The sequence below is a fragment of the Notolepis coatsorum genome, assembly GCF_963971535.1.
Source record: "Notolepis coatsorum genome assembly, chromosome: 5".
NCBI classification, from domain to species: Eukaryota; Metazoa; Chordata; class Actinopteri; order Aulopiformes; family Paralepididae; genus Notolepis; species Notolepis coatsorum.
Genome location: NC_140169.1, coordinates 37,930,638 through 37,948,988, shown reverse-complemented (window position 1 = coordinate 37,948,988; position 18,351 = coordinate 37,930,638). Strand labels below are relative to the sequence as shown.

Sequence of the window (18,351 nt, the reverse complement as noted above, 5' to 3'; positions counted from 1 at the left end):
TCTCTCTCTCTCTCTCTCTCTCTCTCTCTCTCTCTCTCTCTCTCTCTCTCTCTCTCTCTCTCTCTCTCTCTAGGACCAGGTCTAATTTGGACACCTTTCTGCTTTCTCCAGCCAACTCTCCTCTGCAGTACCCCATCCAGGGTGTCTTCGTACGTCCTCTCACCAAAACCACCATACAAGGTACCCTAACCCGGTAAAAGTAGGAGCTACATAAGTTACAACTAGCTACCCCCATGGTAAAGGTAGCATCAGGAACTACCCATGTTACAACTAGCTACCCCCATGGCATCAGGAACTACCCATGTTACAACTAGCTACCCCCATGGTAAGGTGGCATCAGGAGGTTAATGCTACCTTAAGTGTTATTGTGCACAGCAAAACGGGTACAGTGCTCGTGCCCTGCTACGGTACCACCAGGGTACCACTGGGGTGACACAGCCTATGTACCTTTTTAGGTCCATTCCTGTACTTAGATTTCTCTGTGTGCAGGAACACTTTTAATTTGGCAGCAGATATCTACAGATATTAAGAGTTACATGCATAATAAGTGTTACCGTCTATACTACTATCTATGTACTATTCTTCTACTACTACGATCTACTGTGTATTACTCTACTATACTACTACTATATCTACCATGTATTACGCTACTATACCTATACTAATATGTATTATACTACTATACCTATACTACTATGTATTATACTACTATACCTATACTACTATGCTACTAACTATACCTATACTATCTAATGTTACTATACCTATACTACTACCTAATATGCTACTATACCTATACTATCTACTATGTATGTACTATGCTACTATAACTATACTACTATCTAATGTTACTACAAGTTTGGCACTGCAATATAAACGTACCCTTAGCTGCCAGAGGTGTACCCCTCCTGCTGACTTCATTGTATTTCACTTCGGAAAAGCGTGTCAGCTAAATCACTAAATGTAAATGTAAATGTAATATGATATGTTGGCCATATCGCCCATGCCTAGTAACCAGCTACATGATTTCAGGTTTGATGCTTCATGCTGAGAAGAAAAACAGCTACAAGGTAGGTTTGTATACGTCAGTCCTCTGTTGGCACACTGAAGATGGCTGCTACACATGGTTCCATTCATTTGTCATGAAAAATAATCCAATCTCCTGAGTATGCCATAGAGATGTATAGAATGATGTCATGGAGCTGTGTAGAGTGATGTCATGGAGGTGTGTAGAGTGATGTCATAGAGGTGTGTAGAGTGATATCATAGAGATGTATAGAGTGATGTCATAGAGATGTATATAGTGATGTCATGGAGGTGTGTAGAGTGATGTCATGGAGCTGTGTAGAGTGATGTCATGGAGGTGTGTAGAGTGATGCCATGGAGGTGTGTAGAGTGATGGCATGGAGATGTATATAGTGGTTTCCAGGGCTTGACATTAACTTTTGGCTCACTAGCCACTGTGGCTAGTGGTTTTCCAAAGTCACTAGCCACTCAGCATTTTCACCAGCCAAAAATCACCACACTAAATAATTTTTTCATCAATACGTTCCCATTTTATAGCGTGATGATGAATAGGTTTAAAATCAAAATGCATATGATCGGTATCATGTTCCACCATGAATGCATGAAAGGGGGGGGGGCGGACGTTGTTTCTGATTATTGATTACCAATAACGGCATTCGTTATTGTAGCATCATACACTGATGTGTCATGATGTCATGATGTCATGTATGTTGTGTATGTCATAAATGTCACTATAAATAAAAAAATGGGGGACCCTGATGTAAACAAGACAAACGTCTTTCTCTGGTCTGCATCCCCTTAACAATTGTGTGTATTGAGCCGTACTGTATTGTACCCATTCTGCAATCTGTTAAATAAAGTTTTCATTCATTCATCGGCTGGTTGGCTATGCAAACAAGGCCTGATCAGCATGAAATCGTTCTTACCTGTGGCCGGTTGGATCCCAAAAAGGATTTCCCAGTTATTGATTGCCATCTGGTAGATCGATATGTCCATTGGCTGATGCTATATTCCTTTACTGCATACTGAATTCGGCGTATTCCATTTAAAAGGTATTCCATGCGATCTGATGAAGGCATAGCTTCACGCTAACAGAAAAAGTAGGCCTGAATGAAAAAAGATTACACCTGGTCTGAAAACAAGGAGTACTCCATTCTCGAGACAGCACCACTACCAGGATCTGGCCGGTAATGCACTTTTCCGAATTGTTGTGGGAGTTGTAGTATTATGTACTTGGATCACTTGGATTGACTTAATTATTGCCGATGCCTTTTGTAGACTACAATGGTTTTTTTTCATGGAAAAAAAGTCACAGGCCACTGTGGCCGGTAGAATGACAGAGTTACCGGCCACAGCCGAATTCTACCAGCAGTTGGCCGGTGGTCAAGTGTTAATGTCAAGCCCTGGTGTATAGAGTGGTGTCATAGAGATGTATAGAGTGGTGTCATAGAGATGTACTGTATCTTGTTGTCATAGATGTATAGAGTGATGTCATATAGATGTATAGAGTGGTGTCATAAAGATGTATAGAGTGGTGTCATAGAGATGTATAGAGTGGTGTCATAGAGATGTATAGAGTGATGTCATAGAGATGTATCTGGTTGTCATAGAGATGTATAGAGTGGTGCCATAGAGATGTATAGAATGGTGTCATAGAGATGTATAGAGTGATGTCATAGAGATGTATCTTGTTGTCATAGAGATGTATAGAGTGGTGTCATAGATATGTATAGAGTGGTGTTATAGAGATGTATCTTGTTGTCATAGAGAAGTATAGTGGTGTCATAGAGATGTATCTTGTTGTCATAGAGATGTATAGAGTGATGTCATAGAGATGTATCTTGTTGTCATAGAGATGTATAGAGTGGTGTCATAGAGATATATAGAGTGGTGTCATGGAGATGTATCTTGGTGTCATGGAGATGTATAGAGTGGTGTCATAGAGATGTATAGAGTGGTGTCATAGATATGGGCGCGACCCATTCCTAATCGATCAGAATTAAATCGGCCGAGATCAAGTCCCTTTTCCAGCACCTACTCCCCATACACATGCGCAGATTGTCAACGGAGTCTGGACGACGCGAGATGACGCACAAATGAATGTGGACTGTTCCATCAGAGGGGGGAGCTTCGGTGGTAGTGTGAGTGGCTACAGACCACTGCACTTAAATATAAACATTAGTCTACCTGGAGACTCAATGAGGTAATTGTAGATGTCGCCATAAGACGCGTCTGGCCATTTAGTGGGATAATCTTTTCATTATCTTGTTCGACTGAAAGGACACTGGCCACCGAAGCTCCCCCCTCTGATGGAACAGTCCACATTCATTCGTGCGTCATCTCGCGTCGTCCAGACTCCATTGACAATCTGCGCATGTGCATGGGGAATAGGTGTTTAAAAATGGGCTTTTTCTCTGCCGATTTAGTTCTGATCTATTAGGAATGGGTCGCGCCGTGTTAAGGAAACTCAGGCGCATAAAAGTCTATTCGATCATGTCTCTAGCACCCCCACAGCTGTAGCTGCAACCACTTACATCACGGCTCTCATCCACATTCATTAATTTCCTCCCCCCGCAATCTCCAGTGCAGTGGTCTATGGTGTGGTAGCAGTGGGAAGGAAGTGCTCCTCTAGCTTTAATCTCATTGGCTATACTGTATAGGAAGTGCTCCTCTAGCTTTAATCTCATTGGCTGTACTGTGTAGGAAGTGCTCCTCTAGCTTTAATCTCATTGGCTGTACTGTGTAGAAAGTGGTGCTCTAGCTTTAATCTCATTGGCTGTACTGGGTAGAAAGTGGTGCTCTAGCTTTAATCTCATTGGCTGTGCTCATTTCTATTTGACATTCTGAGAGGTTTACGGCAGCCATTTTAGGTGTTCCAAAATAGATTAAGATGCAAACACCAGGATGAGTCCTTTCTATCAGTTATAGTTCTATGGTCATGGTTCTGTGGGGCTCTCCTGTTCTGGGATAAATACATAAATAAATACATTTAGAATTCATAATCTTGGAAATTATACAATATGGGACCTTTAACACTTTGAGTGCCAAGCCGGGTTTTCCTTTTTACCCCCTGAATGCCACCATCGGCGCCAATGTTAACGTTAATATCGCCTAATCTATGTTTTAAATTATGGCTATGTGTCTAATCTGCCCATCGCATTATCAAAGACTATTTTCCAGTCAATGCTGTCAAGGCAGATTGGTTTTTTATCGCGTCATTTCCATTTCAGAGCATTTAGAAAAGCACCCGTTTTCAGATAAAAAACAGCCCATTCTGGACCATTCTATGAAAATCGTCTTTTACTGGAATATTCCACAACGTTGATATTCGTCTGCCTTTTTATGAATCGTTTTCAAATAAACGCTAGATGATCAATATTATACGTGCACACAAGCACATTCGGGCCACGCACGGATAATCGCCACGTTGATTTCCTCTCGGACTTTTACAGTGAAACCGAAAGAGCCCATTTCACAAAAACAGCTTATAACTTCATCAAAATTTGTCTGATTATCCTAACACTGATAACATAGAGTCCTTACCTGACATCAGATGGTATCCAACTGGTATATTCCAATTCCTGATCACCATTCGAAAAAATCGATAAGTGTATAGATCCAACGCGATACAGTAGAACTCCATGATCAGCGGGGCTCAGAGGATCCAGAATGAACTCTGGTAACCCCGGCTGGATCAGTGGACTGGAAAATGTGGAGTACCGGATTTTTTTCCCCATCCATTTTCATTGAGTCCATTCCAAAATCCCTTATGTCATCTGAAAGACGATAGGGGGTGCTTTTTTCCACATAGAATCTCCGGCGGTGCTCGTGTATACTCGGGTAGGCTCTCGTGAGTGGCTTTCAACCACATAAAATTAAACCCGAGATTACTCGTGTGTGGCAGTTAAAGTGTTAATGAAAAATATACAGTATGTTATATGTAATGAATATATACAGTATTTTATATTTAAAGGAATACTTCACCCATTTCTACAGGGCAGTAGTCGTTGAGGCAAGCGGGCGTAGATTTTTTGGGTACAGGGATGATGGTGGACTTCTTCAGACAGGTGGGGATGACAGCCTGTTCTAAGGACAGGTTAAATATGTCAGTGAATACCGGGGCCAGTTGGTCGGCACAGACTTTTAGGATGCGGCCGGGGATGCCGTCCGGTCCTGCTGCCTTTTTGATATTCACTTTCATAGAGGTCTTCCTCACCTCATGTTCTGTTATTCTGAACAACACTGAATCTCCATCAGCAGCGCCCCCCCCCCCTCCATTGCAGTGGTTTGTAGGCTGGTGTTGTTATTCACAGCCTCAAACCTCGCATAGAAGGTATTGAGATCATTTGCTAAGGAGATGTCACTGTTCAGTTTGAGGGAGGTGCCTTTGTAATCTGTCATTGTTCTGAGGCCCTACCACATACCTCTAGAGTCAGCCTGTTCAGAAGTTCAACTTTATCCCTATAACGCCGTTTTGCCTCTATTACTGCTCTCCTGACGTTGTATCTCGCCACCTTGTGGTCATTCATGTTGCCTGTCACAAGCCCGGCGTTGTAGGCTGAGGTGCGCACTTTCAGAGCCTCACGGACGGATTTATCTACCCAGGGCTTTTGATTTGGGTAAACTCTAATTGTGGTAGAGGGGATTGTTTCTTCTACCAGAGTACAGACAAAGTCAAGCACCGTTTCAGTGTATTCGTTAATATTGGCTGTGTTATCCCGCTTGCCTCAACGACTACTGCCCTGTAGCTCTCACCTCCATAGCCATGAAGTGCTTTGAGAAGCTAGTGAAGGGCTACATCTGTTCCTCCCTCCCCATCAACCTGGACCCCCTGCAATTTGCATATCGCCCCAACAGGTCCACGGAGGACGCCATAGCCCATGTGCTGCACACAGCAGCATCACACCTGGACAAGAGGCAGGGGAACTATGTGAGAATACTGTTCATCGACTACAGCTCAGCTTTCAATACCATAGTCCCCTCCAAACTCATAGCCAAGCTCAGGGACCTGGGCTTGAACTATGACCTCTGCCAGTGGGTCTTGGACTTCCTGACGGGTAGACCCCAGGTGGTAAGAGCAGGCATCTGCACCTCCTCATCCATCACGCTCAACATAGGGGCCCCTCAGGGCTGTGTTCTGAGTCCCCTCCTCTACTCCCTGTACACACATGACTGTGTGGCACAGCGGAACAACAACACAATCATCAAATTAGCTGATGACACAGTAGTGGTGGGCCTGATCTCTGCCAATGACGAGAAGGCCTACCTGGAAGAGGTAGAGAATCTGTCGCAGTGGTGTCAGGAGAACTGCCTCTCCCTGAATGTCAGCAAAACAAAAGAGATGATTGTGGACTTCAGGAGGTCGGGGGTCAGGGACTACAGCCCCCTCAGCATCGACGGGGCACCGGTTGAGAGAGTGAACAGTTTCAAGTACCTCGGAGTCCACATATCCGAGGACTTGATATGGACCACACACATTGACAGTGTTGTGAAGAAGGCACGGCAACGCCTCTACTTCCTCAGGCGCCTAAGGAAGTTCCAAGTCAGTCAGAAGATCCTTAAGAACTTCTACTCATGCACAATAGAGAGCATCCTGACTGGCAATATCACCTCCTGGTTTGGGAATTGCACCGCACAAGACCGTAGCAGACTACAGAGAGTGGCACGTTCAGCCGAACGCACAATCGGAGGGGGGCTTCCCACTCTCCAGAACATTTACAACAAGCGGTGCATGGGTAAGGCTAAGAGAATTATCAAAGACTCCAGCCACCCAAACAATTGCCTCTTTGAACTGCTGCGGTCAGGCAAGCGATACCGGAGTCTCATGGCAAGCACAGAAAGACTCAGAAGAAGCTTCTATCCCCAGGCCATCAGGATGCTCAACGAACAATAACACTATGTAACAACCATCAAATGCACTCACAGCACACACATCCACACGCACACACTCACTTTAAACAAACAACTCTGCAGCACCCACTTTACACACTTTAGAACACCTAAACACACTTTATATTTATTGGTAAAGAATTTGCACTACAACCCATACCTCATTACACCTTACTGTAAATTGTACCTCATCCCATTTCTGCTTTGCACTATATAGTATATTGTATATTAGTATATTGTATGGTAACTCAGTTACTTCTACTCTGCATTGAAAATTGTACATATGTACATACTGAACAGTTGTGTCCACGTACGTGACTTCTATTTTTACTTGCTATACTTATTTTATTTTATACTTATCTATTTTTGTCTAGCACAGTCTCTGGAGCGTAATAGAAAGAAGCATTTTGTATAAAAGTATTCTGTACTTCTGTATGACAACTAATAAAGAAACTTGAAACTTGGACTTCTATATAAATTCCTCGCCCTGTGAAGTAAAAATTAAGGTTTCTTTCTCGCACATTCCTCTACATTGAACGTATACCCAATGGTTGCAATACTTGATGAATTGAAGGTAATGTAGATTAATTTTAACAACAGTAAACATCCGTTTACAAACTCTCACAATACAATAGTATCTAAATTAAGGCTGTCAAATATATCGCGTTAATATTGCGTTAACTCCCGATTCTATTAATGCCACAAATTTTTTTAACTCAAGATTAACTAAAAAAAAAAAAAAAAAATGTATACTAGACTTCACTCAGGTGTATTATTGATGCTCTCATTGATACTATGTTTGTTTCTGAAGTGTGTGTGTGTGTGTGTGTGTGTGTGTGTGTGTGTGTGTGTGTGTGTGTGTGTGTGTGTGTGTGTGTGTGTGTGTGTGTGTGTGTGTGTGTGTGTGTGTGTGTGTGTGTGTGTGTGTGTGTGTGTGTGTGTGTGTGTGTGTGTGTGTGTGTGTGAGAGATATAGAGAGAGAGGGGGGTGAGAGAGATGAGGAAGGGGCAAAAGAGAAAGAGAGCTAGAGGAGTGTGTGTGTGAGGGAGAGAGGGGGGTGTGTGATTAATCAGCCCTTGTGTGTGTGAATGTAACAAGTTCCTAACGTTTTCGTTCCCCTATTATTTCATGCACACTTTATTCATTGTTTTAAATTATTATTTTCTTTTAAGTTATTTTGTGCATCACTCTGTTTTGAATTTGATGCAAATTTGCAATGCATGAGGGTCATCCTTTTGTGTTAAATGGCTGCATAAAGCAAGCATTTGTTGACTCGCATGTTGATAAGAGTATTAAAACTTGGAACTTGAAAAAGATCTGTTTAAGGTAAAAAAAATGTAAAAAATAAAAATGCGATTAATTTGCGATTAATCGCGAGTTAACTATGGACAATCATGCGATTAATCGAGTTAAATATTTTAATCGTTTGACAGCACTAATCTAAATATATGTAAAAGGGATTATATGCTGGTATGTACAGACAAATGTGTGTATATATTTGAACGTTGATGGAGTGGCATTGCTTTCAGTTGAGATATGGAAACGCATCTGGGGAGGGTGCCTTGATGCGCACGTACATGCAGGCAATTGCACCGATGGTGTTGCGCAGACCAGCAATGGCATGGAATCCTCTCTTGACTGTTGTTGTTCAGTATATGGGAATTGGATGTATTGTGTACGCACTGGAGGCTGCGGCTGATTGATGGCTGCGATATGTCTCCTAGCTCCCTCTGGAATGTCCCAGTGGCTAAAAAGCCCAAAGTGGACAGTACCTGGCATGTGGTGGCACAGGGTTTGAGCTTCTGGTCCGGCTCCTCAGTGCCGGCTCCAGGGTATTGCACAGCTCCATTATGACAGGTCTTGGTAGCCTGAAGCGTGCCACTAGATACTCATCGCTCTCTGCGAATAGGTCTGCATGGTCGCAGTACTGGCGCTCCCTTCTCAGTGCCCGATATCTTCCAGCAGTAGTAGATATGACATATTATTGTGTGTGTAGGTATATGGTGCAGACTTGGCCCTTTTAAGTAGCATGATTGATCACTGATTATTGGATGGCATGGTTCAATTTACATGATTGATGTTCAAGTCTACATGCAAGTTCAAGGATTTATTTGTCACGTGCAAGATCATACCAGTAAGATGAGCAGTGGAATGTTTCTCCACTGGCTCTTACAATATGCACACTAAGCAACGTAAAGAAATAAAACCAACAATAGAGATCAAGACGGTATATGGACTACTATACAAAATGGCAAATATATAGCCTACATGATGTGTTTATATATTGTTTATTCGCTTCCATTTGCAGTGTTTGTGTAGTTTATGTAGTAGACATCACAATGCCTTGTAGAATCAATGCAAAACGCCATTGTTAATGATACAAATATTCTGGTATTCATTATTATTATTATAATTATTTTATCCGAGGATGTCTGTAGAATCGGTGACATGCACACCAATCTGGCCTATCTATGACTGCTTTCCACGTTCTTAAATCCTGTTCTTAGCTAAGAACTAATCCCAGATAAGAAACCATTCAGGAATGACAGAATTGTGGAGTTAAGAAGAAATTCCTTCTTAACTTGTTCATACCTGCGTTCGAGAATGAGGTCCAATGGTACTCAATTAACTCATTCAACGCCAGTCACGATGATAGTCGGGTTAACTCGCCATCGCTTGAGCACCAATCACGAGTATAGTCGGGTTTTAATCGTTATTTATTTTATTAGCGATATCCATTCATTTTCATCCATCCAGCCGGGGACGCGGGAATTACAGGTGCTGAGGGGGCTCCAGCACCCCCTGCTGGCAGGGAGTTGTAACTGCAAGGTTGTTTTGGCTTTTATTCCATTGTAATACCGTATCCTACTCAATGTCACTGCAGCAGCACTGCAGATTTACCCTACTCTTAGAATTCGGAAAATATCCTCATAGGGGCGCTGTCTCGATAATGCAGTGTTCCCTGTTATACAGACCGGTGTTTTAGGCATATAAACAAATCCCGAACGCGGAACTGAAAGTGGGTTAGGGGAAATCTTAACGCTACCGGGCTGCACCGGGCACAAAAGATTATTGATGCCAAGACGAAACGTTGCATTTTGCTGCATTAAGGTAAGACAATGATGGTTAATCTATTATTGGATGCCTTCATTTGAACACTTAATTTGCACTATTAAAAGAGGAAAAAATGTGCCCGCTGCGCGGTCATTGCCTCCCCTTCAGCGCAACCCGCTGTTATTATATCACTTATCTCAGCACCCCCAATGCTGACTGAGTTCCCGCGGCCCTGCATCCAGCCTGATGTTATCGTTGGGAATGGGTCTGAGCTTGCAAAAGGGCAAATACCGCCCCCTATCGTCTCCCGGATGGTATTGCACATCATTGGATTGGATTGGCTGGGGATGTGCAAAAAAATAAATGTCAGGTCCAGGTTTTGCTTCTCGGGCATGCAGTATCATTGTACCGCGTTGACTGGGGGGACTGGGAGCAGCGTGGATTATGTGTTTTGGACTATAACTTTGGATCAATGGACGCAATCGATATTTGGAACGGCGATCAGGAATTGGATTAATCTTTTTGCAGAACATCTGATGTGAGTTAAGGACTCTATGTTACCAGTTTTGGGTTAATCAGATGTTTTTTTCATAGCGATCACAACGTGTCTGTGTGTGTGTGTGCGTGACGTTGGCGCTGAGCAAGGCACGTGTAACAGGTACAACGTAGTACCTGCCACGACTTCGACCTTGCCTTGAGTGGGAGTCGAACCCCGGGCGTCCGCACCGGGGCCAGCATCGCAAACCGCTGCGCCAAGAAAGGAATTCCCCTCTAAGCGCTCAGTTTGGATGCCTCTGGGGAGTGAGTTTTACTTCCATGTGCCGTAGTCACACTATCGCGGCACATATCCGTTACATTCACCCCCCCTAAACTCACACCACCCAAGGCATCCGGGTCACGGCACCACTGTAACAGGTACAACGTAGTACCTGCCACGACTTCGACCTTGCCTTGAGTGGGAGTCGAACCCCAGCATCACAAACCGCTGCGCCAAGAAAGGAATTCCCCTCTAAGCGCTCAGTTTGGATGCCTCTGGGGAGTGAGTTTTACTTCCATGTGCCGTAGTCACACTATCGCGGCACATATCCGTTACACGCGGATAATTGATTTTTCAGCCCGCTTTTGTATCGTGCATAAGGACACATATACTATCGATAATCTAGCGTTTATTTGAAAACTATTCATAAATCAGCCGAAAAATGACAACGTGTTTTGTGTATTCCACTAAAGGGCTATTATCGCGTCTTTCTCTGGAATCACTAGAAATCTCCAAAACTATACTCGTATTCAAAACGGAAACGGAAATGTACAGATGAAAAAACAATCCGTTTTGTACATGTTGACTGCAAGCAAGTTATTGATAAGCGACGGGTGTATTAGACCCATAGCCATTGTTACAAAGGGTCAGATTAAACCGAATATATGTATTTATTGATTGATATATATTGCATAATATTTGTATATCGTTTGATATCCCTTGTGTATTCTTTGTACATATACACGGAATATCCCTTTAACCTAGTACAGACCATAATATTTCGTTCTCTTATTGGATAGCGTTCCACCAGCGCCATTGCCATACCCCCAGAGTCGAGTTCAAAGCCACCGTCAAGGCTTGTCTCAACATGCCCGGTTCTGCCCAAGACTACGAGACAGGAATAAGGCTGGTACTAGTTTATTCGCCTAACATATAAATATGGCGCAGGTGAATACAGAAGGAGTTCGAGTTACCCAAGTGAAGCCTTCACCACGATACAACGTGCTGTGAAGTGGGCCCGTTTTGCCCCAAAATAGAGTCTTGTCTTATCCTAATACGTTTGTTCAACGTATCGTTCGCTCCTTACTAGTAAAGCCTTCATCACGAGTCAACGACCAAGTGAAGTGAGCAACCGTGCGTCTAAATAGAGCACTTATAGCCGCGTGCGAATAGGATAGTAAAGTGTCAGAGCTTAGTGGAATAACGTCAAGTTCAACCTAGTTAATGTGAAGTACCGCGCACCGGAGGATCTACAACGGTGAATGCAGAGCCCCTTTCCGGCTGGATTATTATTATTATTGCTTTGGACCAGGCTGTTGGAGCGGATAAGAATCGTCTACACCCACTACTGTGGGATCTGCCCGTGAGAAACATCACTCGAGCCCGTCTCTGGAGAGGCTGGCCGGCTTTCATCTGTGCTGCACGCATACTGGGATTACAGCTGCTGCTTTCGTCTGCCGATCAGGGAGTAATGTACCGCCTCCCATAGCAGGAGCTTATTGAGTCCCCGCTGATCCAGACTTTGCATTCGAACATTTGCTCCCCCTGCTGGCTTACAACCGGTGGGAACCCCCTACCAGTATCTCCCGCTGCTTCCCCAGAGTACCATAGATATAATTCCCTAAGATTCAGGTTGTATGATTACCTCCTGCGTAACCAGAGAATGGACATTCATTATTGATTTGCCTACGCACATTCCTTTGCCTTATAAGCGCATTCAAAGTAAAATAGAGAAGTATATTATGTACCTTTTGCTGCAATAAATACTTAATTACAACTTTGTGTGGAACCGATTCATTGTGGGAAGTGTTCATCATTATATATATCATGTACTGTATGGCCAGTAATTAAAGTACATAAGACGGTAGTGGTTTAATGATACCATACTTATTAATACAGTCAGGGAATTGTACCCCTCAGTTACAGCCATAATTGAAGATATATTTTAAGCACTCGCAAATTTCCCCGTCCTCCCATTGATTAAAGCGGTGGCGTGGTAGCCCTAATTTGGTCATATGGGCATGGCGGTCAATGAGTTAAAGCCAATAAACAGACCTGTGCTCATTACACAATATACTCCAAGCTCACTAACATGGGCCTAGACCAATTACATAATTACACCATGGCACTTTCTTCAATACACTATAACAGTAAATTAATTAAAATTATGAATTAATTAACAAAATAATGGGTAATACAATCCCACACAGATTATACTTTTACCATAGTTGCATTACTCATTAGATTTAGATTTAAATTAGTTTACTACAACACACATGACACTATCACACTATTACTGTACGTGTGTGTGCATCTGCTACTAGCACTTCCGGTTGCTGCTGAACGGACGTGTTTTTGCGGACCTCCCAAACTTTCAAACTTTAGACTGTTTTCTTTCTACGTTTTTGTTTTCTTTCTTTCTACCATTTTTTAACCATTGATCTTAACTGATCACTGTGACTTTTGCTCTTATCGTTTATGCTGTTGGATTTATTGGTTTTATGTGACTTTTTACTGGACGTGACCTAAGCTATCGAAGCTTGTTGTTACCATAGCTACAGCTAAACACGCTACAGTACTCACAGTGTTTAACTCTCCCGAGGAAATGGCTCCGACATCGGATGTCGCAGAAATACGAACGGAACTGAAGTCCATTGAGATGCTAGTAATGGATCTTCTCAAGCGTCAAACGGCGCTCATGTCCAGGCTGGCTAGCATGGAGCAAGCGGACGCAGGCTGCTCCAGTAGTCCCTCCTGGGCGACAGTGGTGAGGGGCCGAAGGAAGCTCTCCCTTCCTCTCTACGATCCCGTTGATTCACCTCAACTATCCAACCGATTCAATCCTCTGTGTAATTATCCCGGCCTCCTGGGCTCTCCCTCGCTTCAGTCTCCTGCTGCTAGTGCTGTAGCCTTGCTCAATGACTTTCCGATGCTAGCTACTAGCCAGGCTCCAAGCGAAGCTGCCAGGACGGCCCTCTCCAGCTCACGGCTCGGCCATGGAAGTAAAGCTGCGCCCCAGAGCAGAAAGCGCTCTGCCATATGTGCTCTCGCATCGCCAAACTCCCCAGGCTCGGGTGATGGGTCCGACTCCCCGAGGATGAAACGTCCTCGCCTGCGGTGCTCTACAGCCCATGCCAGTACGGTCATTCAAACGGCGAGTGTTATCGATGGAAATGCCGCTGTGAACGAGCCCCTCCACACGGCGCTGCTGCCCGACAAACCGTCTACAGACGCTACTCCCGTGGCTTTTCACCATAGAAACCTGGCCATCTACGACGGGGGATGCATCCATGAACAGCCAGAGATCCTACTCATCGGAGATTCCATCACCAGGTTTTTGCAAATACCACACGGCATTACATATTGTTTTTCCGGTTTAAAGGTTACTGACTTACTAGAGTGTACTCCTGAAATCATCGACAGATATCCCTCCGCCCACACCGTTATCATTCATATCGGAGCAAATTACGTAATGGCTAGACAATCCGCTAAACTCCAATCTGACTTTGAATATCTCATACTCACTATTGAGAGCCTGGGCAAAATATGCATTGTGTCCGGCCCCATTCCATCCATAGGTCGTGGATCTGAACGATTTAGCCGTCTGTTCTGGTTGCACCAGTGGCTGCAGGCCTATTGTACTGCTACAGGACTTTGCTATATAAATAACTTTGATCTGCTCTGGTCCAGGAAAGACCATTACAGACCCGATGGCATCCATCCAAACATATCGGGGGTAAATGTGCTAAAGCATAACGTCATACAATGTGTAGCATCACTGGCCTGACAACTAAGCCTATCTAGCTCTGTAGATTATATACAGAAGCAGCCTAAGCTACAAAGAAACACGTTGAGTGTCATCCCGGTTCTGACCACCAGAAGACTAATCAATTACTCATTATCACGTCCCATATGTAAATCAAACCTCATCAATATCAGTGTTCAACCACAGACTGTCTCACGCCCCACTACAGAACCCGTACAGCTAAAACTAGCACTGTTCAACGTTAGAGCGCTGAAACAAAAATCATTTCTGATAAATGAACTCATAGTAAAAAATTGTGTACATTGTATGTTTTTAGTAGAGACATGGCTAGACAACATCACTGGTGTAGCAACACTGATTGAAACCTGCCCTTCCAATTTTAAATGCTATCAATCAAACAGACAGAGTGGGAGGGGAGGAGGAATAGCAGCCATCATCTCCACTCAATTTGTGTGCAGTGATATTGACCTGGGAACATTTTCATCATTTGAATACCTTGCTATTGTATTGAAAACAGAACTGCCAGTAGTGTGTGTGACATTGTATCGACCACCAAGGTACTCGCCACTCTTCATACAGGAATTTTCAGAACTCATATCGATCTGCATTACCAGGTATGATAGAATCATTCTTAATGGAGATCTAAACATTCATATCAACAAAAAGGATGACCCCAGGGGTTGCGAGTTTCTGAACCTACTGGACAGTTTTGGACAACATGTTCACGAGGCCACCCACCAACATGGCAACACTCTGGACCTACTAATAACAACAGGGCTAAACATTGAGAATGTATCAGTAAAACAAATTCCAATTTCTGACCATTACTGTGTGTTCTACGGTACAAGTCTAATATTACATAAGACCAGAAGCGAATTCCTAGTTCACAGAAGGCTTCTGGACGCTAGAGCTGAAGCAAAATTCTCTGGTATGATGAAATCATATGACCAATGCAGTGAATCCTCCTTAAATCAGCAAAACTTCCACAGCACCTTGTCAACAGTGTTAGATACTGTCGCCCGTCTGAAGGTTAAAAAGGTAAAAACTGATAGAATCTCTCCATGGTTAAATAAAACCAATGTTAAAGATAACAAGAGAAAATGTAGGATAGCCGAGCGAAAATGGAGGAAATTCAAACTCACAGCTCACTTTAATTTATACAAAGACGCCATGGGCGCATACAATAAGGCAATACAACTTGCGAGAAAGGAATATTTTTCCAAAATGATCTCAGAAAATATGGGTAACTCCAGGGTACTTTTTTCCACCATCGACCGGCTCATTAACATGCCACCCCCCCATATACCGCAGCAATCGGCCACAAAATGTGAAGAGTTCGCAGTTTTCTTTAATGAAAAAATATCATTGATTAGAGCAAGCATTGCCTGTGATATAGATCTGGCTGTGAGTGGAAACCCACCTGAGATAACTATGGGGGAATTCACATGTATTACATTACCTGACCTCTGTAAGATTGTCTCTGAGTGTAATTCCGCCACCTCCTGCCTTGATCCTATACCAACAGCATTTCTCAAGCGGGTGTTCGATAGTGACTCAAATCATGTCCTTGAAATCATAAATATGTCGCTTCAAACAGGCACTTTTCCAGATGCATTTAAAACGGCTGTAGTAAAACCACTACTAAAGAAAACAAACTTAGATGTAAACGAACTAAAAAGCTATAGGCCAATATCGAACCTTCCATTTATCAGCAAGATATTAGAAAAGATAGTCTCAGTACAAATAAACTCCTTTCTCAAAGATAATAACATCATGGAGGAATTACAATCAGGTTTCAGAACAAATCACAGCACTGAAACTGCCCTTACTAAAATAGTTAGCGACCTCAGGCTAAACTCCGATGCTGGCAAAGTCTCAATTCTTGTCCTATTGGACCTTAGTGCAGCGTTCGATACGATTGACCATAATATCCTGATCAGTCGTCTTGAAAGTCTGGTTGGCTTTTCCGATCATGTACTAAATTGGCTCATAACATACATTAAGGGGAGAAGGTTCTATGTTAAGCTTGGAGACAATGTATCCGAGAAACATGACAGCAACTTTGGAGTTGCACAAGGAAGCTGCCTTGGTCCATTACTCTTCTCACTATATATGCTGCCCCTCTGGGACATCATTCGAGACCACAATGTATGCTTCCATAGTTATGCTGATGATACACAACTATATATCTCCGCAGAACCAAATAACACTACAGCCATACAGTCCATTACAAACTGTCTGTTAGCAATAAACAAGTGGATGAACAATAACTTCCTAAAATTAAACGAAAGCAAGACCGAAATCCTATTGATCGGCCCAAAAGCGAAAAGGGAAGTGCTATGTAAAAACTGAGGTTACAAGCCTAGGTGTCATCTTGGACTCAGACCTGACCTTTAAGTCTCATATTAATAAGGCCATGAAAACGTCATTCTTCCACCTAAGAAACATAGCGAAAGTAAGACCTTTCGTAAATAAAAAGGATGCAGAGACACTGATTCATGCTTTTGTCTCAAGCCGGCTTGACTATTGTAATGCACTGTTCACTGGTCTTCCCAAAGCAACCATTGGGAAGCTTCAGCTTATCCAAAACTCTGCAGCTCGATTACTAACTCATACAAAGAGAAGAGAACATATCACTCCAGTCCTAGCACTGGCTTCCAATAACTCATAGAATTGATTTTAAGGTCCTTTTCCTGACATATAAAGCTCTTAATGAGCAAGGCCCAAAATACATAGCAAATTCCCTAGTTAGTTATCTGCCCTCAAGAACGCTACGGTCATCCACTACAGGTTTACTAGACACACCCAGAAACCAAAAGAGGATAGGAAGTATGGCATTTGCCAACTATGCCCCAAAACTATGGAACACACTACCAACACACATCAGAAACGCCAGCTCCATACACATTTTTAAAGGAAAATTAAAAACGTACCTATACAGTCTAGCTTACAAATAGTGTACCATGCCTTAAGGAAAGCGGGTATCTTATTGAAATGTTTTTATTATTATGTTTATATTTTTTATGTATTGATCTTTTACTGAAATGTTATTTTACTGTACTTTGCCTATTGCCGTACTTTTATTACTGTTGTCTTATTAATGTGATGCTTTATTTTTAGTACCCGGAGCTGCTAACTGGCTAATGTTATGAGAGCTAACGTTGCTACCTGCTGTACCCGGAGCTGCTGGCTAACTGACGTTATGAGAGCCAACGCTGCTACGTACTGTACAAGTGCATTGGTTTAGTGCACTTCCTACTTCCGGTTGCTGCTAAACAAGTACAAGTGCATTGGTTTAGTGCACGTTATGAGAGCTAACGTTGCTACCTATTAGATATTGGTTTAGCATTGGTTTAGTGCACGTTATGAGAGCTAACGTTGCTACCTACTAGTTATTGGGTCTAGTGCACTTCCTACTTGCAGTTGCTGCTAAACAAATACAAGTGCATTGGTTTAGTGCATTTCCTACTTCCTAACTGGCTAACGTTATGAGACATAACACAAAGACGCTATGGCTTGGAAAAGCCTGATGGATCCATGAGGCTTGGATAAGCCTTGTGGACCCAACTCTTTAGATGAGGGAACGGGTACATACGCACACAATACGCGACCACTGATGGATCCGTAGGGCTTGGATAAGCCCTATGGACCCAACTCTTTAGATGAGGGAACGGGTACATACGCATACAATACGCGACCACTGAAGGATCCATGGGGCTTGGATAAGCCTTATGGACCCAACTCTGACCACTAATAAAAACGTAACTACACTAACGTTATAAGAGCTAACATTGCTACCTACTGTACAAGTGCATTGGTTTAGTGCATTTCCTACTTCCGGTTGCTACTGAACGGACAT

General features: G+C 43.0%; 1 protein-coding gene across 1 annotated transcript in view; it reads left to right on the top strand.

Annotated features, from left to right (window-relative positions):
- Positions 1-18,351, top strand: part of LOC311228152 (beta-1,4 N-acetylgalactosaminyltransferase 2-like) — a gene marked incomplete at both ends in the record, with an annotated part of 111,502 nt that overhangs the window by 33,084 nt on the left and 60,067 nt on the right. The window contains one exon of the mRNA XM_084314065.1: positions 112-180. Coding sequence (XP_084170191.1) covers positions 112-180 — 69 coding nt within the window. The remainder of the gene's footprint in view (positions 1-111; positions 181-18,351) is intronic.